We start from the raw sequence: 27,970 nt of genomic DNA on the forward strand, positions 1-27,970 counted from the left end.
AGGGCATTAAGGCAACCCCTAACTCTATGCTCGATCCTTCATTGCGCACGCGCGAGCTACGTTGACCCGGAAGTAAGTGTGTTGTGGTTTACAGGGTTGCCATGCCCGCTTATTATAAGCGACGTTGGGCTTGTTTTTCCTGTAAAGCTGCTTGAAAATATTGGTAGTTGAGGCCGGGGTTGAGTTTAATTGGGGTTCTTCTTAAGTGTAGTTGCTTATTTGGGCTTGTTCCCTGTTGTTATTTAAACCAGCGGTTCTCAAACATTTTCATGTTAAGGACCCTCAAATGAATATGCATTTAAGCTTCCAAGGACCCCCCCATCTGAAAATATTGTGTGACAGGGATCCCCCCCCCCCCCCCCCCCCTCCACAAGATGTGTGTTGTTAAAATGTTCAAAAATATTCTGAATTTTTCACTTTTTTTCCCTCCAAGATTCCTTTGAAAATTGCACATCTGCTATTTTCAATTAGCCAAAGTTTAAAGCGCACGTGTCTTCTTTTGGGCTTGTTGCAATAGCCCTGGTTGCTTATTTCTTTCACACAATCTGGCAACGCTGGTTGTAATTTACTGTGGTCGTTTCTCATCGTGATGCTGTGGAACATTAAAGAGCTTGGAGAGAAAACATGTCTCATTTTATCCGAGTGAAAATAGAGTCTCCAGATGAACACCTGACGGTGGGAAAGGATTACTCCGAGCATGATGATGATGATGCTGTGTCTAGTAAGTTAACTGAGGACACACGTTTAAGATGGTTAGGTTATTGTGCGACAAAGGGGATTATTATCATGCCAGGGACCTGTTTGGACTGGATATAATGGTGGAAGAAGTACTCTGTGTTTTACTTAAGTAAAAGTAGCAATACCACAATATAAAACGTAATCTGTTTAGTAAAAAGGCGTGTTCCAAAATGTTACTTGAGTAAAAGTACAAATAGTATTGGCATCAAAATATAATTAAAGTACCAAAAGTAAAAGTAAATATAGCTGCAAGCAGCGATAATACGGGGCCAGTGAGAGACATGGAAACTGGAGAGAGAGAGAGAGTAATGGAAACTGAGAGAGAGAGAGAGAGAGAGAGAGAGAGAGAGAGAGAGAGAGAGAGAGAGAGATGGAAACTGGAGAGAGAGGGAGGGAAAGAGACAGAGAGAGAGAGAGAGAGAGAGAGAGAGAGAGAGAGAGAGAGAGAGAGAGAGAGAGAGAGAGAGAGAGAAAAACTGGAGAGAGAGAGAGAGAGAGAGAGAGAGAGAGAGAGAGAGAGAGAGAGAGAGAGAGAGAGAGAGAGAGAGAGAGAGAGAGAGAGAGAGACGTGGAAACTGGAGAGAGAGAGAGAGAGAGAGAGAGAGAGAGAGAGAGAGAGAGAGAGAGAGAGATGGAAACTGGGGAGAGAGAGAGAGAGAGAGAGAGAGAGAGAGAGAGAGAGAGACAGACATGGAAACGGAATAGATTGAAAAGAGACATGGAAACGGAATAGATTGATGAGAGAGAGAGAGAGAGATGGAAACAGAATGGATTGATTGGACATCTCAACCTATTGCCATTGACAGGAATCGAATTCTCAACCTTCGGACTAATAGGCTTCAACATTACCTATAGTGCTATAGCTTTGTCCAGGCTGATGTTGTCTGTTGAAGATCATAAACTCTTGCCTTCTGTCATGAACCAAGCCAACACTAAGATCACTCGTTCACAAACCATTTACCAATAGAGAAATTGTATGTCTCCTCGCAACCGAAAACAGTGAAAGCAGCTGATCTACAAGCTCAGAAACACGTTGCTATCTGAAAAGTTTTGAGATTGTAGATCGGCTATTTTCAGAATGAAGTATGTCATACATTGAAAAAGCGTACTCTCAAATAAGCATTTCAGGTTATCTTTACCATTTGCACATGTATTCATTGATACAGTCATGTTGTTTGCAATTCAACTTAAATGAAGTCTGCATCAAGTGAGGCTTGAACTGGCGACCTTGAGATTGTGAGGCACTCATTTAAGGGAGACGCCATTGGACCAACAGACAAGGAACTGTGAAAAAGGAGACCACACAGATGATACAGTTTCACGCAAATAGCTGAAAAATCCTGGGTTTAAGTGTTTTTCAAACTGCTCAAAATTGCGGACAATCTAAGGGCGGAGCTTACTGGTCAAAGCGATAGATGTGTTCCTCATGAGTCAAGGCACAAGTGTAAGCAAGTTTCACGACTTTCGGCCAAACGAGGCATGACTTTTGCCTGTTTAAAGTTTGCATTTTCAAAAAATTGCTATAGCGCCCCTTTGGCCAATTGGAGTGAGATTGGTTTCAGTGATATTTGGAATGACTCTCTACATTACTGCAACGTTTCAAAGAAATGTGAGTCTTGCATGTATGTGTTAGGGGCAGATGAATAATTTTCATAAAACTGCAATAGTTAAAATCTATTTCCTCCTGGGATTTTTGAGTAATCTGCACGAAACATTTTACACATGAACTTAGGACCTTTGCCGACAAAACAAAAGGTCAGAGGTCAAAAGTCAGAGGGTGAAAGTTCAGCATGAGGAGACGCATATGTGTATCCAAGTTTCATGGCTGTAGGTCAAACAGGGCATGAGTTGTACCTGTTCAAAGTTGCCATTTTCAAATGAGTGCTATAGCGCCACCTTTGGACGAAAGATTGTGGCACAAGTGTAAGCAAGTTTCACGACTTTCGGCCAAACGAGGCATGACTTTTGCCTGTTTAAAGTTTGCATTTTCAAAAAATTGCTATAGCGCCCCCCTTTGGCCAATTGGAGTGAGATTGGTTTCAGTGATATTTGGAATGACTCTCTACATTACTGCAACGTTTCAAAGAAATGTGAGTCTTGCATGTATGTGTTAGGGGCAGATGAATAATTTTCATAAAACTGCAATAGTTAAAATCTATTTCCTCCTGGGATTTTTGAGTAATCTGCACGAAACATTTTACACATGAACTTAGGACCTTTGCCGACACAACACAAAAGGTCAGAGGTCAAAAGTCAGAGGGTGAAAGTTCAGCATGAGGAGACGCATATGTGTATCCAAGTTTCATGGCTGTAGGTCAAACAGGGCATGAGTTGGACCTGTTCAAAGTTGCCATTTTCAAATGAGTGCTTTAGCGCCACCTTTGGACGAAAGATTGTGGCACAAGTGTAAGCAAGTTTCACGACTTTCGGCCAAACGAGGCATGACTTTTGCCTGTTTAAAGTTTGCATTTTCAAAAAATCGCTATAGCACCCCCCTTTGGCCAATTGGAGTGAGATTGGTTTCAGTGATATTTGGAATGACTCTCTACATTACTGCAACGTTTCAAAGAAATGTGAGTCTTGCATGTATGTGTTAGGGGCAGATGAATAATTTTCATAAAACTGCAATAGTTAAAATCTATTTCCTCCTGGGATTTTTGAGTAATCTGCACGAAACATTTTACACATGAACTTAGGACCTTTGCCGACAAAACAAAAGCGGCGGATTTTCCATAAGTGAAAAAATGCAGAAGTTATGAGCCAATGGCTGTTTTTCATATAATTCAAAATGGTGGGCGATCTAAAGGTCAGAGGTCAAAAGTCAGACCACGAAAGTTGTCGGGCATGAAGAGACGCATGTGTGTATCAAAGTTTCATGGTTGTAGGTCAAACAGGGCATGAGTTGTACCTGTTCAAAGTTGGCACTTTCAATTGAGTGCTATAGCGCCACCCTTTGACGAATGAGTGTGAGAATTATTTCTTGATAGTTTTTCATGTGCATCTACCATATGGCCGAGTTTCGTAAAAAGCCTATGCACGGTTAAGCCAGAATTGCCAAAAACAAGTATTTTTCAAACTGCTCAAAATTGCGGACAATCTAAGGGCAGAGCTTACTGGTCAAAGCGATACATGTGTTCCTCATGAGTCAAGGCACAAGTGTAAGCAAGTTTCACGACTTTCGGCCAAACGAGGCATGACTTATGCCTGTTTAAAGTTTGCATTTTCAAAGAATTGCTATAGCGCCCCCCTTTGGCCAATTGGAGTAAGATTGGTTTCAGTGATATTTGGAATGACCCTGTACATTTCTGCAAAGTTTCAAAGAAATGTGAGTCTGCATGTATGTTTTAGGTGCAGATGAATAATTTTCATAAAACTGTAATAGTTAAAATCTCCTGGGATTTTTGAGCAATCTGCACGAAACGTTTAACACTTCAACTTTGGACCTCTGCCTACAAAAATTTTCAACGGATTTTCCATAAGTGAAAAAATGCAGAAGTTAGGAGCCAATGACTGTTTTTCATATAATTCAAAATGGTGGGAGATCTAAAGGTCAGAGGTCAAAAGTCAGAGGGTGAAAGTTCAGCATGAGGAGACGCATATGTGTATCCACGTTTCATGGCTGTAGGTCAAACAGGGTATGAGTTGTACCTGTTCAAAGTTGCCATTTTCAAATGAGTGCTATAGCGCCACCTTTGGACGAAAGATTGTGAGAATTATTTCTTGATAGTTTTTCATGACCATCTACCATATGGCCGAGTTTCGTAAAAAGCGACTGCACGGTTCAGCCAGAACTGCGAAAAGTGGCAGAAGAAGAAGAAGTGACAGAATACTGCCAATAACAAAACAGGTCCAGAGCTGAGCTCTGGCCCCGTAATAAAATGTTTGAAAATAGCCGATCTACAAGCTTGTGAGCTTGTAGATCGGCTATTTTCAAATAGCTGATGAATATAAATGTAATTGCTCATGTGCCCGATTTTGGGCTTGTTTTCATAGACCTGGTTGCTTATGTCTCTAGCCAAACCTGGCAACGATGATCAATCAGACTGAGTCTGGGCACACTCAGAGCAAAGCCGGCTAAGTGGCTAGGCTAGCATAGATAGTGGTGTGTTCTAGTTTTTTTAGGAGGCTATACCATTACCCATAATAGGTTCTATTCACAGCAGCCATATTATGAAGACATTCACAGGTGTTACCAATGATACTAATGAAGGCTCTGTTCCATTTAGTGTAGCACAGTGGTTTCCACGACCCCATAACTCTGAGAGTGTACAAATGGAACCAAATGGACCCGTACACATGTAAAGGGCAATTTGGGAGTGTTTCCAGTGAGCCAACATGCACAACATTAGCACCCTGACTCTGTTTGACCAGAATGTAACAGAGCCTTCATTAGTATCATTGGTAACACTCTGTGAATGTCTTCATAATATGGCTGCTGTGAATAGAGCCTATTATTCCCTCCCACACCTACACGCACATACGTGCATAGTCACCGAACGAAATAACGATGTGGTCACCGAATGAAATAACCGTTCACACAACATACATTGTGTGAACTACATTGAAACTCTCATGGCCAGCAGTCATATTATCACCCTCAAACACCTTCACCTAGTACGCCACCTTTTCACATGATAAAGGCTATTGAAGTCCACATGCCCCCAGCCCCTCCTCCTGCGTATCACATACGCTAACTCGGATTGTTAGTACAGTAGACCAGGGGGGTCTTCAGGGGTTTTCAGGCCAAGGACCCCCTAGCTGAGAGACAGATGAAGCAGAGACCCCTCTCTATCTTTTTTCCCTCTACACCAAACACCTCTTTGCCAAAAATAGCAGATCTACAATCTCACAACGCCTGCTCAGCGCGAGGCGTTGTGAGGTTTAGATCTGCTATTTTTGGCTAAAGTTCTCCTCAGAAAAGGGATGCTAGGGTTCAAGTGGTTAAGGTAAAAAAAAATCATATCCCAAAGATTTGGCGGACCCCCTGTAGTAACTCTGAGGACCCCCTAGGGGTCCCGGACCCCTGTTGAAGACCCCGCAGTAGACGGTATAAGCAGATGGGATATGCAGTATATGCACACGCCTCAGAGCCCATGGTTGTCCCAGGTTCCATTCCAAGCCAGACCAGCAATGTGTCGGTGTGTCCCTGAGCAAGACTCTTAACCCCTAATTGCTCCCCGAGCGCCGTAGAATGGCACTCACTGTGCCTACTGCCTAGTAGTTATAGGATGGGTAAAAGCAGAGGACAAATTTCACATAATGTGCAAATGTACAGTGACAAAAAAACACCCCAAGGACTGGGGACTATTCTATCGTCTTCTATGCTATTGCTCCTAAAAGTGTTTTTATTTAACACACGGAAAGTACAACGTTTTGGCCTCACATGGCCTTCACCAGGGGCCTGATTTGTATTATTCTAAACCAGAGATCTTCAACCCTTTTTCAGGCCAAGGACCTCTTAGCTGAGAGAGAGATGAAGCAGGGACCCCCCCCCCCATTACATATTGTATAAAATGAGTTTGCAGATTCAACTTTTTTCATAGATTTAATTGTTGGATTCATGTTCATGTGTATTTTCAGACATTTAACCACCTAAAACCAGTGGTTTTCAACCATTTTCATGTCGAGGTCCATTATCGGCATTTGAGCCACGGACCACCATTTGATGAGATTTAGCCTCTCAGAACCAAAACTTTGAATATTTTGTTGTCGTTGGATAAGATTTTGTCCACAATTCCATGCTGTATTGATGTTGGTACCATAGGAGAGATAAGCAGGCCAACATTGATCAAAATAACAATTATTTAATCAAGTAATGCAGAATCTGATGTTTAACAATAATTAAACTCCTGAGAGCTTAAAATGAAACCAAATGGTTTCATTTTACACTCAAGAGTTAAAGATCTATACAGGTCCATTTGGCTACCAACTCTCCATCATTTAGCTGGGGACGACCTGAAACCCCCTCAAGGACCACTGGTGGTCCCCGGACCACTGGTTGAGAACCACTGACTTAAACCGTCCATACTTAGTAAACTTGACCTTTCACTCTGTACTTAGTTTGCTCTTTTATCCCTCTACACTAAACGTCTTTGCCCGAAAATAGCTCACAATGCCTCGCAGCACGAGGCGTTGTGAGCTTGTAGCTCGGCTATTTTTGACTTAAGTTCTCCTCAGAATAGGGATGCTAGGGTTCCAAGTGATTTGTAAAAAGAAAGTTCCAATTACACAAAGACTTGGTGGCCCCCCTGTAGTAACACTGAGTCCTGGACCCCCTGTTGAAGACCCCTGTTTTAAACTGTTACTCTTTGTCCAGCACCAGTGACTAACTGGATTTGCTCAACCCTCTTTTGAACTGTATTGAAATTTAGAACATAAAAAATAGCTGCTCTACAAGCTCACAATACAATGTGTTGAGAGCTTGTAGAATGTAGATCTTCTATTTTCACTATATTTGAAATGGGGCTTAAGTGGTTGATTCATAATTAGACTCACTGATTGGCCACTTAGGGAGGCCATCAACAGAGCCAGGTAGTTTTAACCTTTTGCAGAAACCTGTAAGACACCCTGTTTGTTTTGCATCAACCTTTTTTCCTTTCATGCATATAGCTTGTTTTTAAATGTAATGTAATTGTAGTGCAACTTTTAAGAATATGTATTGTATTAAATTCATGTTATTTCAAAATACACTTTTTAATCATTGTTAACACTTCATGAATTAACTGAAATGAACCTAATTTATTTTATTCCATGAACTACTTTAAATTCAGACTGGGAAATTCCAAGTCTGGGTAACACCAAGAAGGCACGGAAGCGGTCAGCAACGTTCACACAACAGGAAGTGGCCATCCTGCTGGAGCAGGTCCACCAGCACCGGGCCGTCTTATTTGGCGGCAACAAAGGCAAGAAGGACACCGACACCAAATGTCGCCGATGGCAGGCTATAGCCAAATCCATGGTGCCCTCCAGTCCCTGTGGCCTGCGGGACTGGAAGGCGGTAAGAAAGAAGTGGCAGGAGATATCCAGCCAAACCAAAAAGAAGGCTGTGAACATCAGGAGAGAGGGCCGGGCCACCGGTGGCGCTGGTGGCGAACCGGACAAGACCTGCCTCACCCCCGACGAGGAGAGGGTCATCGCCATCATCGGCAAGAGAGCAGCTGGGTGGGTTGATGGCGGAATAGATGTGTTGGGGGAGATGGGGCTCTCGGCGGACGACCAACAGCCCCCCGTGAGCGGGGCCACAGCGGCGCAGGATGACGAACAACCATCTGCGAGCGGGGCCACGGCAGCTCGGCCAACCTCCCCGGCCCCCAGCAACGGCAGCATGGCAGATCCGGACAGCACCCCACCCCTGCCACGCCCCAGGCGCCAACAGGCACCAGCAGGCCGGACCATCCTCATGCGGGCTGGCGGCAAGCGGCCGTCACTGGTGCGCTGCACCTGCAGCGAGGCCCTGATGGCCTCTGAGAGGGAAAAGCTGGGGGTGCTGCGGAGGGTGGAGGCCCACCTTCAGAGGTCGAACGCCCTCCAACAGGAGATGTTGAGCGTTAAGAGGGAGAAGCTGGAGCTGCAGAGGGAGAAGCTGGAGCTGCAGAGGAGACAGCTGGCGCTAGCCGAGGCCCGGTCCGTCCCAACCCCCATCTCCGTTCCCCTCGTCCTTCCCCAGGATCCAGGTTGGTGACATGTATGTTGAGCAGCACGTTGATTGCTGATTCTTGATTTATGTTAACACATTGAACCTTTTGTTTCCTTTTCACCCGTGCGTTGTGTGAAACTCAGCTTTGCTGCTAGCCTCTTCCAGCCCTACGTGTAACAGCTGATATGATGGGTGCCGCACTGCATGGTGGCAGTGGGCTTATTTTATTTATACATGATTTAAATTTGGTGGTGGTCGACTGGAGGTCGCACCCCTAATCAATAACATTATTGTAGGGTGTGTCTTAGTAGTCAGAAGAAAGACACATGCATGTAATTTCTCAAGTCAAATTGTTTCTTAACTTTTTTTTTTACTTTTTAACTTAATTGGTTTACTTCACCGAAACAATGGCAATAAATGCCTTTCATAATCTGTTTAAATGTGTGTAATGGGTGGCTACAAATGTCAAGAATACAGCCGTTAAGTGTGCGATAAACCATTTGAAACCTGTGGTCTGTTCACCTTCCGCTCCCTAGCTGGCTACTATTTCCATCTAGCTGGACATTGTATTTACTTGTTGCGTATACTATTAGTCCAGGGGCCAAGCCATATTTTGGTACCACCTAAGGTGACCGTAAAGTTTTTGTATTTTTGTCTTCCTACATGTCTCTAGTTTATATTTTGGTATGATAACCCTTCCAATCTTGTAGCTTAAAGGAGACACACCATGAATTTCACTTTTTTTTTTTTTTTGGGGTATTTTTTGGGCTCCCCAGTGTCTCTTGTACCCCAAAAAATATATTTTTTTTAACATTCAGTCATTCATTCTCATTTCAGAGATTTTCAGAATGGGCGTGTCTGAACAGGCCATCTCAGAATGGCAAGTTTGCTTACCTCACGAAACTTTCTGCCCATGTATTTTGACAGACAGAATTGCTCAGTACCGCAGTACAGCACCCCTCTGCCCAACAGGACGTTTTGGTATTGCAGCTGAAAGTGCTTTATAAGCCTGAGAGAATTGACTTGGGATGAGTATATCTGAGTGTTGATTTAGGCTCAAACCTTTTGAAAATGGTTTGAGGGACATACACCATATGATATTAAATATCAAATCTTTTTTTTTAAATTCATGGTGTGTCTCCTTTAATGGCAGTTATCACTACCGGCTAATGTATCTGGTAGGAGACACAAAGTAGAATCTTTGTGTCTCCTACCGGAAATACACCCAGGCATCAAATTATTGCGACAAAAAACAAAATATATCCATGTATTCAAGGCTTCATGGGGTGTGCAATTTTATAACCTTAGGTGGTACCAATTTGTGAAAATATCAGTGTTGGCCCCTGGACTATATGTGTGTTATGAAACCCATCTGGGCAAGGGAGATTATAGCTAGCAGGACCACTTCCAGACTCATAGCAAGCAGCTTAGCTTTGTTTCCACTTGGGTACCACTACAGTACATTACATTACTACCTTTTAGCGTGTGTTAAACTACTGTTTTAATAGGGTGTGTTTTAAACTGTTTTTTATCTGCAACGTCATTCAAGTCAGAGTATTCATTGACATTTACTTATCTGATAAGGGAAGGCATGCAAATCCCACAAAATGACAGGTAATAACATACAGCAAGGTGTGTTCATACTCAGTGGAATTGATGGAAAATCTGAAAGGCGCAGAAACATACCAATACTGTAGCTCCACATAAAGTTGGTTGTGCATTAACCTACAGACATGTCATCTTTTGGGTTGTGCACTAACCTACAGACATGTCACCTTTTGGGTTGTGCACTAACCTACAGACATGTCACCTTTTTGTGTATTTTTTAAGGAACGTGTTGAACCAAGCAATGTCTTAATACTTGTCTTAATACTAAGATGTAGACACCGCAGGTTCCAGTTGTGCAGTCATTCGTACACAGCAGCACTTTGGTTTAATCTTGAATTAATATTGAAACGTATGGTTTGCCATCCATCGTTCAATACTGAATTGTGACTTTTGGTTTTGCAATACAATGTTGTTAGTACTTTACACATGATCATCATCTGTCGATCATCCACCACCATTGGATTAATCAATTAGCATATCATTAGCCTACTGCATTGACGGCATTTGAACATTGTGTGAGTCTGGCTCGAGAGACTATTAGACCCATGGATCATTTGGTCAAGCTGCTGTGTTGGAAATAACTAAAATCGTAAATGAGAACAACTTGGAAAGAGAAAAAGAAAATGTCAAACATTCAATGCTTTTCTCTCATGTCATCTCTTTCCTAGACTTCCTCGCTGTGTGTAAAGAAGAGGTTTCCCCTGAACAGCAGGAGAGGAACTCCAGTCTGGTCCAGGAGGAACCAGAGACTCCACAGGTTAGTGAGGAACCGAAGGAGGAGTTACTTCAAAGACCAGGGGAGGCTGACGTGTCAACGATGGCATTACTTGCAGTGAAGAGTGAAGACGAAGAAGATGAAAATGGAGAGACAGAGCCTCTAGCCTGCACCTCAACTGAAGACATGAACACGCAAGCTAATGCAAAGTGCTGGGTAGCATCACAACCAACTAGTGATGTCCAGTTCTCCTCGTCACCCTGTTCTGAATCTAACACTGAAGACAGTGATGTAGCAGGGAAAAGTAAAGATGGTGATGGAAATGGAGAGACAGCGCATCAAGCCAGCACCTCAACTGAACACGTGCTGATGTGTTTTCACAAGCTGATGTGTCCTCTACATCAGCTTGTGAAAACACAAGCTGATGTAGAGGACTGTGGAGCATCACAACCATCTATTGATGTCCAGCTCTCCTCTTCACCCTGTTCTGAATCTGATACTGATGACAGTGATGACTGGGCTTCACACTGTTCTGAATTTGACATTAAAAGCGGTGATGAGTGGAAGGAGACGGGTAATGTGAAATCACACGTGAGGAGTCTTTACTTGTTTACTTGTACAACGTGTGGCAAAGGCTGTAATCGTAAAGATTTACTAAAAATACACATGAGGACTCATACAGGGGAAAAACCCTTTACTTGTAATGTTTGTGGCAAAGGATGTAGTCAAAAGAGTGGCTTAAAACAACACATGCGGACGCATACGGGGGAAACCCCCTTTATATGTACATTATGTGGCAAAGGCTATATTCAAAAGAGTGCCTTAAAACAACACGTGATGACTCACACAGGGGAAAAACCCTTAACTTGTTCGATTTGTGGTAAAGGCTGTAATGAAATGGGTGAACTAAGAACACACATGAGGACTCATACAGGGGAAATGCGCTTTACATGTACAGTTTGTGGCAAAAGCTGTAGACTTAAAACAAATCTAGAAAAACACATGAGGACTCATACAGGAAAAAGCCCTCTACGTGCGAAGCTTGCGGCAAAGGCTGTAGCGACGACGGTAATCTGAGGAGACGCATGAGGACTCACACAGGGGAAAAGCCCTTTATGTGTGAAGTTTGTGGAAAAGGCTTCTGTCTTAAAAGGTAATCTACAGCAACACACGAGGAGTCATACAGGGGAAAGACCATTTACTTGTAACGTTTGTCGCAAAGGCTGTAGTCACATGGGTGACCTGAAAAAACATGAGGACTCATACAGGGTGAAAGCCCTTCTACAGAATGTTTGGAATGATCGCCTGAAATGGCACAAGGACTCATACCAGGGGGAAACATTTAGTTTCAGTTAGTGGCAAATGCAATGTGGCAATTGAACAGTAACAAATACTTTTGTTTTCAAAGAAGCCAACTGTGCTGACTCATGATGTCAGAAAAATGTATGATCATTCATTCTAAGTTAGGATGACGATGACAAATGATCCTTCTATAAATACGCAAAATCTGTGCCCGTCGGTGTGTGCGTCTGTAGCTCACGTATCTTGAAAAACATCCAACCGACCGACTTAAAATTCGCTGTGTGCGTCACAGAGTCTGTCGGATATGATATCGCAGATGCAAGGCTGATCTGACCGATATCATACAGTATAAAGGCATATATAGAGATTAGGTTGTCCAGAACCGTCGATCTGACCAACGGTTCTGGGCAATCGGATCCCATATCCGGTCGACGGTTTCGGTTGTCCATGTATGCCTATATATGGGAATATATATACATCGGCCGGATATGCCCATACATATTCTGATGACATCTAGGAACTCCATACATGAGCATGAAAGGGACACAGGCAGATAGAGAGATAGATAATCACATACAGAGATCTTTACAGACATAAAATGTTCACAGACAGACACTCATTTATAGTGGGTACAATGTCAATGGGTACAACAGGTACAACGGATAATGCATAACTGGGTGGGGCATGCATTCCCAAATTGCATCATTCCCAAGTAGGCCGGACTAGCGATGGTGTCGCGTGCCAAGAATAGTTGGCCTACAAGCTCACAACGGGTCGCAGATGCAATGCATTGTGAACTTGCAGGCAAAAATTAGGCTTTCAGCAAAGGAATCACATTATCTGAAAATATCAACACGACTAAATTAAGACTTTGCCTGTCAAGGACGCAGATATGTGTTCTATTAAATGCATCACTTGCCCGCGAAAAACGCAGATATGCGTTTTTCGCTTATCAAATTGTATATATATTTTTTTAAATTCCACGAGGGCCGCTCTAGCACAGCTTAGGAATGATCCCTCGTCACTCAGAGAAGCAGTAGACGGATGTGACGTCGTTCCAAAAAAACGGACTTCCGTCCTCCCCAACTATAGGATTTTTAGGAAAAACACTTCTAACTAATTATTTTTTTTGTGATGTAAACCACCCGTTTTCAATGGGCCACAGCCCCAAAATGGCCGATCGAGGTTGGAATGTTATCGTTCCAGTGGATACACAGATCCCAGCCCACGGAGAGGGTTTTTTTTTTTTTTGTACACAACTTGGCTTCCACGGCGTTTCAAAGATCGTCTATTCAAGTTAATTACGCTGGTAAGGGAATAAAAAAGCAATGTTTAAAATCTTGGCGGGTAATGTGTTAACACATTATCTGCCAAGAACGCACATATGCATAAATAAATCATGTTTTCAGTGATTATGCTAGAGGGCGCTCTTCGGCAACCTATGAATGATCCCTTGACTGCGAGAGAATGATAGAAGCGGAAATGACGTCATCCCAAAAACGAAAACTCTGACTCCATAGACTGTTTAAAAAGAATGGACAGCGTCACGCCATTGGTTTCTACAGAGCGAAAATGAAGCCAATTGTTCAGCTGTGTGCAATCCGCCATCTTTCAATATCGCGTCATATCGCGTCATATCCTTTGCAACCGGAAATTAATGCTATTGTTTGGGTAGCTTGTCAATCAAGAGCAGGGCGGGGAATGAATGCAATTGGTTGTGTAGCTTGTCAATCAAATCATCCCGCCCCTCCTAGAGCATAATCTACTTTATCATCAATTTTAAAATAAATGGGACCATAGTTTACCAAAGCGCATATCATGATGATTGAAAGGAGACTTTAAACTAGTGACTGGAAGCATATAGTATTTATGACATTTTTTATTAAGGTAAGAAAATCTAGTCAAAAACCCAAAAAACCCATCCGCTTTCATTGAGATGAATTCTTTCTGACACCAGCAGGGGTAAAACAGCGAAACTACAGGCCATTCATATGAACTGTCTCTTCCGTATTGGCGTCAACGTAAAATCTCAGGCTGGCCCCTTGGTTGACTCCCATTTTATGATATTTAGAAAAACACATCTAGTTCGGATTTCTTCTTTTTTTGGTGAAAACAAGCCATGTTCAACTGCCGATAAAAACAATGGACGACCGTGGTAAAAATGTTTTTCTTCCGGTGGATAGACGAGACCCTCCCCCCAGACAGCTTTGTTTACATCCATGTCCACATCGTGGTTCTCCGTGGATCGTCAAAATAAGGTAAAAACGCTGGCAAGGATGATGAATGATTAATTAATTCCTGGCAGTCGATGTGTTAAAATGCCACTTTGGTTAACCATTTGCACCCCATCATCCATATTCTGCAGGAAACATTAGCCAAAAAATTGCAAATCTAGAAGCTCACAACGTGTCCCAGCGCAACACATTGTGCGCTTGTAGATCTGCTATTTTTTGGCAAAGAGATTTGGTGTACACAGGAAAAAAAAACTCAGGTCGAGTGTACGATGGACATTTATATAATTAAAATATCGGCGATATGTTTTTGTTTATTTTTCCCCTCAAATATAATCAGATCATTTATAAGCTGCAACGTCAGTGTCAATTCAATTCCACTTCTGTCTGCTCATTACTTTTGTTGCATCACTATCAGTTTCACTTGTTTATCTGGATCGAGTTCTATTGGTATCCCGACCTGAACATTTATTTTCTGTTTACTAAAGAGCTGGAGAGACAGGGAGACCCCTGTTACTGAACAAACACTCTATCAGAATATAGCAATATATCACTTATTTTAACAAAATTATCATCCTTCCTTTGTTGAGGTCTTTTGTGTCTTTTGAGTGTTTCTAGTTATCTTTGGTTCCTCTTATTGGAAGCCGTAACATCCTGAAATGGAGAAGACATACTTAAGAGTAAGTAAAGCAGATGAAAAATTGGTATTGAATGAACGCAGATACTGTAATAAAACGGTGAGAGCAAACGAGCAAAGAGCAAAAGAGCAAAATAATCTCCAAAATGGAGCCATTCCATTTGTGCACGTTCAGAGTTATGGGGTTCCTTGAAAATAAAAAGTTAGAGAACCACTGTCCTAGTGGACTCCTAATGTGCCATAGAGTCATAGTAAATCAGTGTCATACATATTCTGAGGGAAACCTGGAGACTGGCATTCAATAATTGGGTCTTATGATCAAAATAAGAACATAATAACGTTATGTAAAAAAACGAAAAATCTAAAATGTTCCACTGACGAGGCCAAGTCTTGCCACGGACACATTTAATAATAATAACAATAATATATTTTATTTGTAACACACTTTATATTTGAACACAATCTAGTGCTACTGCTACTGATAGCTTAGGAAAAACCAGGATAGTATGCTTTCAAAAAGGATTACCGTAAAAGGAAGTAACACAGAGTCAGTCTTAAATAATAATCAGGTTTACTTGATTATTTGCACAGGAGAGACAAGGTGGTACAGCATCAAACATATTCTCTACTGGTAATACAAACTGTTCCCCAATATAACAGAAAGTTTATCTTTCATTAAGCCCACCCCACAATATAATATCAACATGAACAGGGGGCGAAGGTTCATCTCGTGGCAAGGTTGCCTGGGCTAAGGCATCATGGATAAACTGTAGCCACAACTTTCATGGGTAGGAAAGAGTAGGCCAGGGAGCAAGGACATCTTATATCAGCAGTTACAGAACTGTCCCTTCTGAGCAAATACATCATACTTTATGCAATTATCTAAAATGATACAATACAATAATCATAATCTAATACACTATTGATTATAAATTATCTATCAGCTACATACATCAAGAAATAAAGAATTTGAAAGATTTAACAATAATACCAATACAATAAAAACAATGCAATGAATACAATTCAGATCAATGGTCAACTACACCGCTAAGAGAAAGTAAGAACAAAACACACAAGGGATCAATATGTCCATCTAGGCAAAATGCCTTGTTAAAAAGGAAGGGGAGACCAGGGCACTAGAAAGAATAACAAACAATATATTTATTGAGGAATCAACTCAACTAATAATGTACCAGCCAATAGAGACGAGGATCAGTGTATAAGCAAGTGTCTCTGGTGTGTGCTCCATGAATTATTAATACTAATTATACAAATTATTAGTAATTATTATGAATACTCCTTGAATTGAGTACGTGAGGACCCCATTTGAAACAAGCCAATGCAGCTTTTCTGGGCTTTTCAATCCTATTTAGTTGACCGTGTATTGTGAACTGTACTTCCATGTGCTTTTTTCTCGGCAAACTTCTAAATAAAGTATTCAATCAATCAATGTGCCCAATAAACCTCTCTCTCTCTCTCTCTCTCTCTCTCTCTCTCTCTCTCTCTCTCTCTCTCTCTCTCTCTCTCTCTCTCTCTCTCTCTCTCTCTCTCTCTCTCTCTCTCTCTCTCTCTCTCTCTCTCTCTCTCTCTCTCTCTCTCTCTCTCTCTCTCTCTCTCTCTCTCTCTCTCTCTCTCTCTCTCTCTCTCTGTGACATACCTCCTCCACCAGAGGGCGAAAGGCATCAAGGCAACCAGTGCCTCGATCCCTAACTCTATGCTCGATCCTTCATTGCGCACGCGCGAGCTACGTTGACCCGGAAGTAAGTGTGTTGTGGTTTACAGGGTTGCCATGCCCGCTTATTATAAGCGACTTTGGGCTTGTTTTTCTGTAAAGCTGCTTGAAAATATTGGTAGTTGCGGGGTTGAGTTTAATTGGGCTTCTTCTTAAGTGTAGTTGCATATTTGGGCTTGTTCCCTATTGTTGTTTAAACCAGCAGCTCAAACATTTTCATGTTAAGGACCCTCAAATTAATATGCATTTAAGTTTCCAAGGACCCCCGCATCTAAAATATTGTGTGACTGCTATTGTGTGAGCCCCCCATGTGTGTTGTTAACATTTTCAAAAATATTCTGAATTTTCAACTTTTTTCCCTCCAAGACTCCTTTGAAAATTGCATCTCTGCTATTTTCAAATATCCAAAGTTTAAAGCGCACGTGTCTTCTTTTGAGCTTGTTTTCATAGCCCTGGTTGCTTATTTCTTTCATACAATCTGGCAAGTGGCAACGCTGGTTGTATACTGTGGTCGTTTCTTATCGTGATGCTGTGGAACAATAAAGAGCTTGGAGAGAAAACATGTCTCATTTTATCCGAGTGAAAATAGAGTCTCCAGATGAACACCTTCCGGTGGGAAAGGATTACTCTGAGCATGATGATGATGATGATGATGCTGTGTCTAGTAAGTTAACCAGAGGACACACGTTTAAGACGGTTATGTTATTGCGCGACAAGGGGGATTATTATCATGCCCCTCTCTGTTTGGACTGGATATAATGGTGGAAGAAGTACTCTGTATTTTACTTAAGTAAAAGTAGCAATACAACAATATAAAACGTACGCTGTTAAGTAAAAAAGCCTGTGTTCCAAAATGTTACTTGAGTAAAAGTACAAATAATATTGGCGTCAAAATATACTTATAAAGTACCAAAAGTAAAAGTAATAAAATGTTTATTACAAGCTCAATGTTTATTACAAGCTCACAAATCTACAAGCTCACAACGCGCATCGGCTATTTTCAAATAGCTGATGAATATAAATGTAATTGCTCATGTGCCCGGTTTTGGGCTTGTTTTCATAGACCTGGTTGCTTATGTCTCGCCAAACCTGGCAACGATGATCAGACTGAGTCTCGGCAGACTCGGAGGGTAACAGCCCAACTCACTCCAAAACCAACTCACTCCAAATCGAGCCCAACTCACTCCAGACTGAGTCTCGGCAGACTCGGAGGGTAACAGCCCAACTCACTCCAAAACCAACTCACTCCAAATCGAGCCCAACTCACTCCAGACATCTCCCTCCACAGCAGAGCTACAACTCACTCCACAAATTTGGCCAACTCCCTCCACAGCAGAGGACAACTCACTCCACAAATTTGGACAACTCACTCCACAAATTTGCACAACTCACTCCAAAAATTATTATTGAGGAAGACATTTGTGCTTAAGTACAATATTGAGGAATTAAGTACAATATTGAGGAATGTGTTACTTGAGGAATTTGTTACTTGTGGAAGACGTTTGTGCTTACGTACAATATTGAGGAATTAAGTACAATATTGAGGAATTTGTTACTTTTGTACTCACTCTAACTCTATTCTGTTTTAGGCTTCACTCTAACTCTATTCTGTTTTAGGCTTGGTTAAAGTTTTAAACACTGTCTCTACAAAACAGTCTCTACAAAACAACTTAATGGTTCGGGGGGGGGGGGGGGGCTCGCTGGCCCCCGTCTTGTTAGGCTATTATTGAGCCTTAACAGTATCTATGGCCCTGGACTGTTAACACTTTGGCACTTGGAGTCCAGTGTTTGTTAGAACCTAGTGGTCCCTCCCCACTGCTTACACCTAATGGCCCTCCTCCACTGAGTTCACCCGCATAATCACCCTCCACCCAGGTTAGGGTTATGGGTTAGGCGGGTTAGAATGGGTTAGGGTCCACACACACACACACACACCAAATTTGTGGAGTGAGTTGGGCTCTGCTGTGGAGGGAGATGTCTGGAGTGAGTTGGGCTCGATTTGGAGTGAGTTGGTTTTGGAGTGAGCTGGGCTGTTACCCCCTCAAACGCCTTCACTTCGGACGCCACCTTTTCACACGATAAAGGCTATTGAGGACCCCCTAGCTGAGACAGAGATGAAGCAGGGACCCCCTCTATATTGGTATAAAATTGTGTTTCAGATTCAACTTTTTTTGTTTACTTGGTCTGCTCTTTTTTCCCTCAACACCAAACACCTCTTTGCCAAAAATAGCAGATCTACAGTACAAGCTTGGCAGCGTGAGGCGTTGTGAGCTTTCGATCTGCTATTTTTGGCTAAAGTTCTCCTCAGAAAAGGGATGCTAGGGTTCAAGTGGTTAAGGTAAAAAAAAATCATATCACAAAGATTTGGCGGACCCCCTGTAGTAACTCTGAAGACCCCCTAGGGGTCCCGGACCCCCTGTTGAAGACCCCTGCAGTAGACGGTATACGCAGATGGGATATACAGTATATAACATATACACGCCTCAGAGCCCATGGTTGTCCCAGGTTTCATTCCAAGCCAGACCAGCAATGTGTCTGTGTGTCCCATAACAACACTCTTAACCCCTAATTGCTCCCCAAGCGCCGTAGAATGGCACTCACTGTGCCTAGTAGTTATAGAATGGGTAAAAGCAGAGGACAAATTTCACATAATGTGCAAATGTACAGTGACAAAAAGAACACCCCAAGGTCTGGGGACTATTCTATCGTCTTCTATGCTATTGCTCCTAAAAGTGTGTTTACTTAACACACGGAAAGTACAACGTTTTGGCCTCACATGGCCTTCATCAGGGGTCTTCAACCCTTTTCAGGCCAAGGACCTCCTAGCTGAGAGAGAGATGAAGCAGGGGGCCCCCCTGTAATTCCCTGTAGAGCAGGGGTCTTCAACAGGGGGTCGGGACCCCCTAGGGGGTCCTCAGAGAGTCAGAGTTACTACAGGGGGTTCTCCAAATCTTTGTGTGAAATTACCTTTTTCTTTTATTTACATTAACCACATGAACCCTAATATCCCTACATTCTGAGGAGAACTTTAGAAGAGGTAGAGTGTAGAGGGGAAAAGAGCAGACCAAGTACAGAGCCTAGGGTCAACTTTACTAAGTACTGAGAGTTTGACATGTCTGATAAATACACTGATGACAGTGCTGTTAAACAAGTCTATGAAGCTATCTATGAAATATATGAAAAGGTTTAATCTGCAACACAAATTGTATACAATATGTAGTGGGGGTCCCTGCTTCATCTCTCTCTTAGCTAAGGGGTCCTTGACCTAAAACACCTTGGGGACCCCTGTTGTAGTAATCAGAGTAGACCCTCTCCCTCACACTAAACCTAAATGACTTCTAAGTTCCACTTCTCCCCAAAAGGACAACTTTATTTTCCATCCTGAATGACAAGTCTAATAATATAGCTGCAAGCAGCGATAATACGGGGCCACGGGGCCACATGAACTTTGGACCTCTGCCGACATAATGATGCGAGCGGATTTTTTCTAAGTGAAATAATGCAGAAGTTAGGAGCCAATGACTGTTTTTCATATAATTCAAAATGGTGGGAGATCTAAAGGTCAGAGGTCAAAAGTCAGAGGGTGAAAGTTGTTCAGCATGAGGAGACGCATATGTGTATCCAAGTTTCATGGCTCTAGGTCAAACAGGGCATGAGTTGTACCTGTTCAAAGTTGGCATTTTCAATTGAGTGCTATAGCGCCACCTTTGGACGAAAGATTGTGAGAATTATTTCTTGATCGTTTTTCATGACCATCTACCATATGGCCGAGTTTCGTAAAAAGCGACAGCACGGTTCAGCCAGAACTGCGAAAAGTGGCAGAAGAAGAAGTGACAGAATACTGCCAATTATAAAACGGGTCCAGAGCTGAGCTCTAGACCCGTAATTATTGTATTTTGGCTATGTGCGATAACTGCATAACTTTGTTGGCAATAATTCAACTGTCAGCCAGTGTTTGAGACATATTGTCTTTTATTGCTACAAAATAAATTCTACATGCATAAATAATTTAAAAATATTTTAAAAAATGAAAAGATCGGATCGGGAAAAATCAGGATCGGCAGATACTCAAAATCAAAAGATCGGGATCGGATCGGGAGCAAAAAAACGTGATCGGGACATCCCTAGTTTTCAACCATTTTCATGTCAAGTTCCATTATCGGCATTTGAGCCACGGACCACCATTTGATGAGATTTAGCTTCTCAGAACCAAAACTTAGAATATTTTGTTGTCGTTGGATAAGATTTTGTCCACAATTCCATGCTGTATTGATGTTGGTACCATAGGAGAGATAAACAGGCCAACATTGATCAAAATAACAATTCTTTAATTAAGTAATGCAGATGTTTAACAATAATTTAACTCCTGAGAGATGAAACAAAATGGTTTCATTTTACACTCAAGAGTTAAAGATCTATAGACGGATTTCCGCGCGACGTCATCACAGAGCAGAATGCGCAATCTGCGCATGCTCGGGGGAAACGAATTGTTGCGCCGTTCACTCTGTTGTTATGTTCGGGAGTTAGCTAGCCATAATTCTGCTATTATAGGCATAATAGGCATAATGCTGCTATTATATACAAACAGATCCAACTTCCAACAAATCATTTTTATTGAGTAAACAAGGTATTACAAACTGCATAATTTAATCTACTTTCATTAAACCCGGTGAAGATCATTTCTTTTATGAATGGACATTTGACCAGAGCTGCTGCGGGTAATGGCGCCCTCTATAGGCTTAGTTGGCTTACCCCCTCCTCTGCGCGGTCATATCCTCTCAATGTTTACAAACATGAAACCCGTCTATAAGGGTCCATTTGGTTACCAACTCTCCATCATTTAGCTGGGGACCACCTGGAACCCCCTCAAGGACCACTGGTTGAGAACCACTGACTTAAACCGCCCATACTTAGTAAACTTGACCTTTGTAACCCTTCGTAAACTTGACCTTTCACTCTGTACTTAGTTTGCTCTTTTATCCCTCTACACACTAAACGTCTTTGCCCGAAAATAGCTGATCTACAAGCTCACAGTGCCTCGCAGCACGAGGCGTTGTGAGCTTGTAGCTCGGCTATTTTTTACTTAAGTTCTCCTCAGAATAGGGATGCTAGGGTTCCAAGTGGTTTGTAAAAAGGAAGTTCCAATTACACAAAGACTTGGCGGCCCCCCTGTAGTAACTCTGAGGACCCCCTAGGGGTCCTGGACCCCCTGTTGAAGACCCCTGTTTTAAACTGTTACTCTTTGAACAGCACCAGTGACTAACTGGATCTGCTCAACCCTCTTTTGAACTGTATTGAAATTTAGAACATAAAAAAATAGCAGCTCTACAAGCTCACAATACAATGTGTTGAGAGCTTGTAGATCTTCTATTTTCACTATATTTGAAATGGGGCTTAAGTGGTTGATTCATAATTATATCTTTGTAAGTTTTGGTCCCAAGAGTCCCTTCAAAGAAATGTAGAGGAGTCAAAAGTACAATATTTCAAATTAAAATTTCGCAGAGTATTTTTGACAAAAAGATAAATAACTGGCTTTTACAGTTTAATCCATGGGGCAGACCACACATTTTTCGATATCGGTACCATTAGAGCTGGCAAAGTTTGCTTGTGCTTTTTGTATTGCTACATGTCTGCAGATTATGAATGTGTATGCAATGTCAAAATAGTAGCTGACTGCTTGTTATCACCCCTCAAATATTATAAACAATGAAAATATATGTGGTGTATGACACCTCAGCATCTAATGGGTCAATTTGGATGATTCTTTATATAAAGTATATATTTTCTGAGGTGACTGAAGCAATTAATCTTCAGGCTCACACGTTGAAGGTCATCAAGGGCCACTCACCGCTGATCAGTGAATGAATGGGCTCAGACTGCAATATCACCTGGGCTGGTCAGTGAATTGCAACACTTTCGTTTAAATGACCCAATCTAGCAATCAGTAGTTGTCTAAAAACATTAAGGATGACTTGAATCGGAAGATAATTCTTTAGTCCTACCAAATGGATTGCACGCACGCACGCACGTGCGTGCGACGTGCGTGTGTGTGTGTGTGTGTGCGCGAACAACAGCACATGAAGGAACCAGTGCAAGTTTCTGACCGGAAACAGGACGTTGTCCGTGTTTATGGTGACAGGAAGTAGACAACTTGTGGGCTGGACATAGAAGGCTCAGAGACTCACTGATTGGCCACTTAGGGAGGCCATCAACAGAGCCAGGTAGTTTTAACCTTTTGCAGAAACCTGTAAGACACCCTGTTTGTTTTGCATCCTTTCATGCGTATAGCTTGTTTTTAAATTTAATTGTAGTGCAACTTTTAAGAATATGTATACGACTTAAATTCATGTTATTTCAAAAGACACTTTTTAATCATTGTTAACACTTCATGAATTAACTGAAATGAACCTAATTTATTTTATTCCATGAACTATGTTAAATTCAGACTGGGAAATTCCGAGCCTGGGTCACACCAAGAAGGCACGGAAGCGGTCAGCAACGTTCACACAACAGGAAGTGGCCATCCTGCTGGAGCAGGTCCACCAGCACCGGGCCGTCTTACTTGGCGGCAACAAAGGCAAGAAGGACACCGACACCAAATGTCGCCGATGGCAGGCTATAGCCAAATCCATGGTGCCCTCCAGCCCCTGTGGCCTGCGGGACTGGAAGGGGGTAAGAAAGAAGTGGCAGGACTTATGCAACCAAACCAAAAATAAGGCTTTGAACATCAGGAGAGAGGGCCGGGCCACCGGTGGCGGCGGTGGCGAACCGGACAAGACCTGCCTCACCCCCGACGAGGAGAGGGTCATCGCCATCGTCGGCAAGAGAGCAGCTGGGTGGGTTAATGGCGGAATAGATGTGTTGGGGGAGATGGGGCTCTCGGCGGACGACCACGAGCCCCCCGTGCGCGGGGCCACAGCAGCGCAGGATGACGAACAACCATCTGCGAGCGGGGCCGCGGCAGGGCGACCAACCTCCCCGGCCCCCAGCAACGGCAGCATGCCGGATCCGGACAGCACCCCACCCCCGCCACGCCCCAGGCGCCAACACGCGCCAGCAGGCCGGACCATCCTCATGCGGGCTGGCGGCAAGCGGCCGTCACTGGTGCGCTGCACATGCAGCGAGGCCCTGATGGCCTCTGAGAGGGAAAAGCTGGGGGTGCTGCGGCGGGTGGAGGCCCACCTTCAGATGTCGAACGCCATCCAACAGGAGATGTTGAGCGTTAAGAGGGAGAAGCTGGAGCTGCAGAGGAGACAGCTGGCGCTTGCCGAGGCCCGGTCCGTCCCAACCCCCATCTCCGCTCCCCTCGTCCTTCCCCAGGATCCAGGTTGGTGACATGTACGTTGAGCATGTGAATTGCTGATTCTTGATTTATGTTAATACATTGAACCTTTGTTTCCTTTTCACCCGTGCGTTGTGTGAAACTCAGCTTTGCTGCTAGCCTCTTCCAGCCCTACGCGTAACAGCTGATATGATGGGTACCGCACTGCATGGTGGCAGTGGGCTTATTTAATTTTACATGATTTAAATGTGGTGGTGGTCGACTGGAGGTCTCACCCCTAATCAATAACATTATTGTAGGGTGTGTCTTAGTAGTCAGAAGAAAGTCGCATGCATGTATTTTCATTTTTTTTTTCTTTTTAATGAATTGGCTTACTTCACCAAAACAATGACAATAAATGCCTTTCATAATCTGTTTAAATGTGTGTAATGGGTGGCTACAAATGTCAAGAATACAGCCGTTAAGTGTGTGATAAACCATTTGAAACCTGTGGTCCGTTCACCTTCCGCTCCCTGGCTAGCTACTATTTCCATCTAGCTGGACATTGTATAGCCTTGTTGCGTATGTGTGTTATGAAACCCACCTGGGCAAGGGAGATAATAGCTTGCAGGACCACGTCCAGACGCATAGCCAGCAGCTTAGCTTTAGTTTATAACCCAAACAGGGAAATGGGACTGTAGGATCCACAGGAAAAGGGGTCTTTACAGACAACTTTCCTCAGCCACGCCCCCCCAATGGAATGGTTATTCCATTCCATTCCATTACTACCTTTCTAGCGTGTGTTTTAAACTACTGTTTTAATAGGGTGTGTTTTAAACTGCTGTTTTTATCTGCAATGTCATTCAAGTCGGAGCATTCATTGACATGTACTTATCTGATAAGGGAAGGCATGCAAATCCCACAAAATGATAGGTAATAACATACAGCAATGTGTGTTCATACTCAGTGGAATTGATGGAAAATCTGAAAGGCGCTGAAACATACCAATAGCTCCACATAAAGTTGGTTGTGCACTAACCTACAGACATGTCACCTTTTTTGTGTATTTTTTAAGGAACGTGTTGAACCAAGCAATGTCTTAATAATTGCTGCTAGGAGATGTAGACACCGCAGGTTCCAGTTGTGCAGTCATTCGTACACAGCAGCACTTTGGTTTAATCTTGAATTAATATTGAAACGTACGGTTTGCCATCCATTGTTCAATACTGAATTGCGACTTTTGGTTTTGCAATACAATGTTGTTGTACTTTACACACGATCATCATCTGTCGATCATCCACCACCATTGGATTAATCAATTAGTAGGGGTGTAATGATACGCTTTAACAACGATTCAATACGATACATGAACGATACAGATTCATTTAGAACAATACGATACGTTTCGATTCAGTGATTTAGTCGATACGATACATGAACGATACAGGACAGGTTAATTTAGAATGATACGATTCGATTCAATGATTTAAAATTCTGTGTGAAAAATACCTGGATACTGGCTATAAACCCCTTTTTCTCTTTTTTTCTTCTTAAAATGACTTAGTATTGATACAATTTATAATTTGCATTGCAAAACGATTCGATATGATACGAAGTCAAACAATACAATATTTTGCTGTTTGCATATCGATACAGTAGATCGTTGAAAATTCAAAACGATTTTTCGATGCAGTTACTATATCGTTACACCTCTATCAATTAGCATATCATTAGCCTACTGCATTGACGGTATTTGAACATTGTGTGAGTCTGGCTCGAGAGACTGTTAGACCCATGGATCATTTGGTCAAGCTGCTGTGTTGGAAATAACTAAAATTGTAAATGAGAACAACTTGGAAAGAGAAAAAGAAAATGTCAAACATTCAATGCTTTTCTCTCATTTCATCTCTTTCCTAGACTTCCTCGCTGTGTGTAAAGAAGAGGTTTCCCCTGAACAGCAGGAGAGGAACTCCGGTCTGGTCCAGGAGGAACCAGAGACTCCACAGGTTAGTGAGGAACCGAAGGAGGAGTTACTTCAAAGACCAGGAGAGGCTGACGTGTCAATGATGGCATTACTTGCAGTGAAGAGTGAAGACGAAGAAGATGAAAATGGAGAGACCGAGCCTCTAGCCTGCACCTCAACTGAAGACATGAACACGCAAGCTAATGCAAAGTGCTGGGTAGCATCACAACCAACTAGTGATGTCCAGTTCTCCTCGTCACCCTGTTATGAATCTAACACTGAAGACAGTGATGTAGCAGGGAAAAGTAAAGATGGTGATGGAAATGGAGAGACAGCGCATCAAGCCAGCACCTCAACTGAACACGTGCTGATGTGTTTTCACAAGCTGATGTGTCCTCTACATCAGCTTGTGAAAACACAAGCTGATGCCTGTAGAGGCAAGCCTCTAGAGGACTGTGGAGCATCACAACCATCTATTGATGTCCTGCTCTCCTCTTCACCCTGTTCTGAATCTGATACTGATGACAGTGATGACTGGGCTTCACACTGTTCTGAATTTGACATTAAAAGCGGTGATGAGTGGAAGGAGACGGATAATGTGAAATCACTCGTGAGGAGTCATACAGGGAAAAAGTTTACTTGTACAACGTGTGGCAAAGTCTGTAATCGTAAAGATGTACTAAAAATACACATGAAGACTCATACAGGGGAAAACCCCTTTACTTGTAAAGTGTGTGGCAAAGGATGTAGTCAAAAGAGTGGCTTAAAACAACACATGCTGACGCATACTGGGGAAACCCCCTTTATGTGTACATTTTGTGGCAAAGGCTATATTCAAAAGAGTGCCTTAAAACAACACATGATGACTCACACAGGGGAAAAACCCTTAACTTGTTCGATTTGTGGTAAAGGCTGTAATCAAATTGGTGAACTAAGAACACACATGAGGACTCATACAGGGGAAATGCGCTTTACATGTACAGTTTGTGGCAAAAGCTGTAGACTTAAAACAAACCTAGAAAAACACATGAGGACTCATACAGGAAAAAGCCCTTTACGTGTAAAGCTTGCGGCAAAGGCTGTAGCGACGACGGTAATCTGAGGAGACACATGAGGACTCACACAGGGGAAAAGCCCTTTATGTGTGAAGTTTGTGGAAAAGGCTTTTTGTCTTAAAGGTAATCTACAGCAACACACAATGAGTCATACAAGGGAAAGACCATTTACTTGTAACGTTTGTCGCAAAGGCTATAGTCACATGGGTGGCCTGAAAAAACATGAGGACTCATACAGGGTGAAAACCCTGTATGAGTCCTCATATGTTTTCAGAATGTTTGGAATGATCGCCTGAAATGGCACAAGGACTCATACTAGGGGGAAACATTTAGTTTCAGTTAGTGGCAAATGCAATGTGGTAATTGAACAGTAACAAATACTTTTGTTTTTAAAGAAGCCAACTGTGCTGACTCATGATGTCAGAAAAATGTATGATCATTCATTCTAAGTTAGGATGACGATGACAAATTATCCTTCTATAAATACGCAAAATCTGTGCCCGTCGGTGTGTGCGTCTGTAGCTCACGTATCTTGAAAATCGTCCTGTGTGCGTCACAGAGTCTGTCGGATATTATGTCGCAGATGCAAGGCTGATTTGACCGATATCATACAGTATATAGAGATTAGGTTGTCCAGAACCGTCGATCTGACCAACGGTTCTGGGCAATCGGATCTCATATCCGGTTGACGGTCGACGGTTTCGGTTGTCCATGTATGCCTATATATGGGAATATATATACATCGGTCGGATATGCCCATACATATTCTGATGACATCTAGAAACTCCATACATGAGCATGAAAGGGACACAGGCAGATAGAGAGATAGATAATCACATACAGAGATCTTTACAGACATAACATGTTCACAGACAAACACTCAGGTATAGCTGGCGTCTCTCTCTGAGAAAGAACACATGTGGGACAACATCAAGACATCGATCTCGGATCTGAAACGCGTTGTGGACGACATCTCAGCCAGTGGCCGCACAACGGAGGTTGTCGCTGACCTGAAACGTGTTGTGGACGTCATCTCAGCCAGTGGCCGCACAATGGAGATCATCGCTGAGAGAGTTACTGCTCTGCGGGGCG

The 27,970-nt window shown here is 42.7% G+C and overlaps 2 protein-coding genes across 6 annotated transcripts; both read left to right on the plus strand.

Moving 5' to 3' along the window:
- Positions 1–610: 610 nt before the first annotated feature.
- On the plus strand, positions 611–27,970 carry LOC311046226 (uncharacterized protein). 3 transcript variants are annotated; one of them, XR_014600849.1, is made up of 4 exons: positions 611–721; positions 7,509–8,411; positions 10,651–12,370; positions 27,507–27,970. XR_014600849.1 is itself a non-coding variant. In XM_084058427.1 (3 exons), exons 1-3 carry the CDS (start codon positions 625–627, stop codon positions 11,772–11,774), a joined length of 2,124 nt encoding a protein of 707 aa, XP_083914553.1. In that variant the 5' UTR covers positions 611–624; the 3' UTR covers positions 11,775–13,221. The 3 variants fall into 3 exon arrangements, 2 of the variants coding, with proteins under 2 accessions (XP_083914553.1, XP_083914554.1); XM_084058427.1 differs by lacking the exon at positions 27,507–27,970 and having other exon boundaries at positions 10,651–13,221; XM_084058428.1 differs by lacking the exon at positions 27,507–27,970 and having other exon boundaries at positions 7,509–8,422; positions 10,651–10,732.
- Positions 17,130–27,094, plus strand: LOC311046224 (uncharacterized protein). 3 transcript variants are annotated; one of them, XM_084058424.1, is made up of 4 exons: positions 17,130–17,263; positions 23,045–23,926; positions 25,778–26,195; positions 26,259–27,094. In XM_084058424.1, exons 1-4 carry the CDS (start codon positions 17,161–17,163, stop codon positions 26,923–26,925), a joined length of 2,070 nt encoding a protein of 689 aa, XP_083914550.1. In that variant the 5' UTR covers positions 17,130–17,160; the 3' UTR covers positions 26,926–27,094. The 3 variants fall into 3 exon arrangements, with proteins under 3 accessions (XP_083914550.1, XP_083914549.1, XP_083914551.1); XM_084058423.1 differs by having other exon boundaries at positions 25,778–27,094; XM_084058425.1 differs by lacking the exon at positions 26,259–27,094 and having other exon boundaries at positions 23,045–23,937; positions 25,778–25,875.

Source organism: Gymnoscopelus microlampas (assembly GCF_963454915.1).
Source record: "Gymnoscopelus microlampas genome assembly, chromosome: 5".
Classification (NCBI taxonomy): Eukaryota; Metazoa; Chordata; class Actinopteri; order Myctophiformes; family Myctophidae; genus Gymnoscopelus; species Gymnoscopelus microlampas.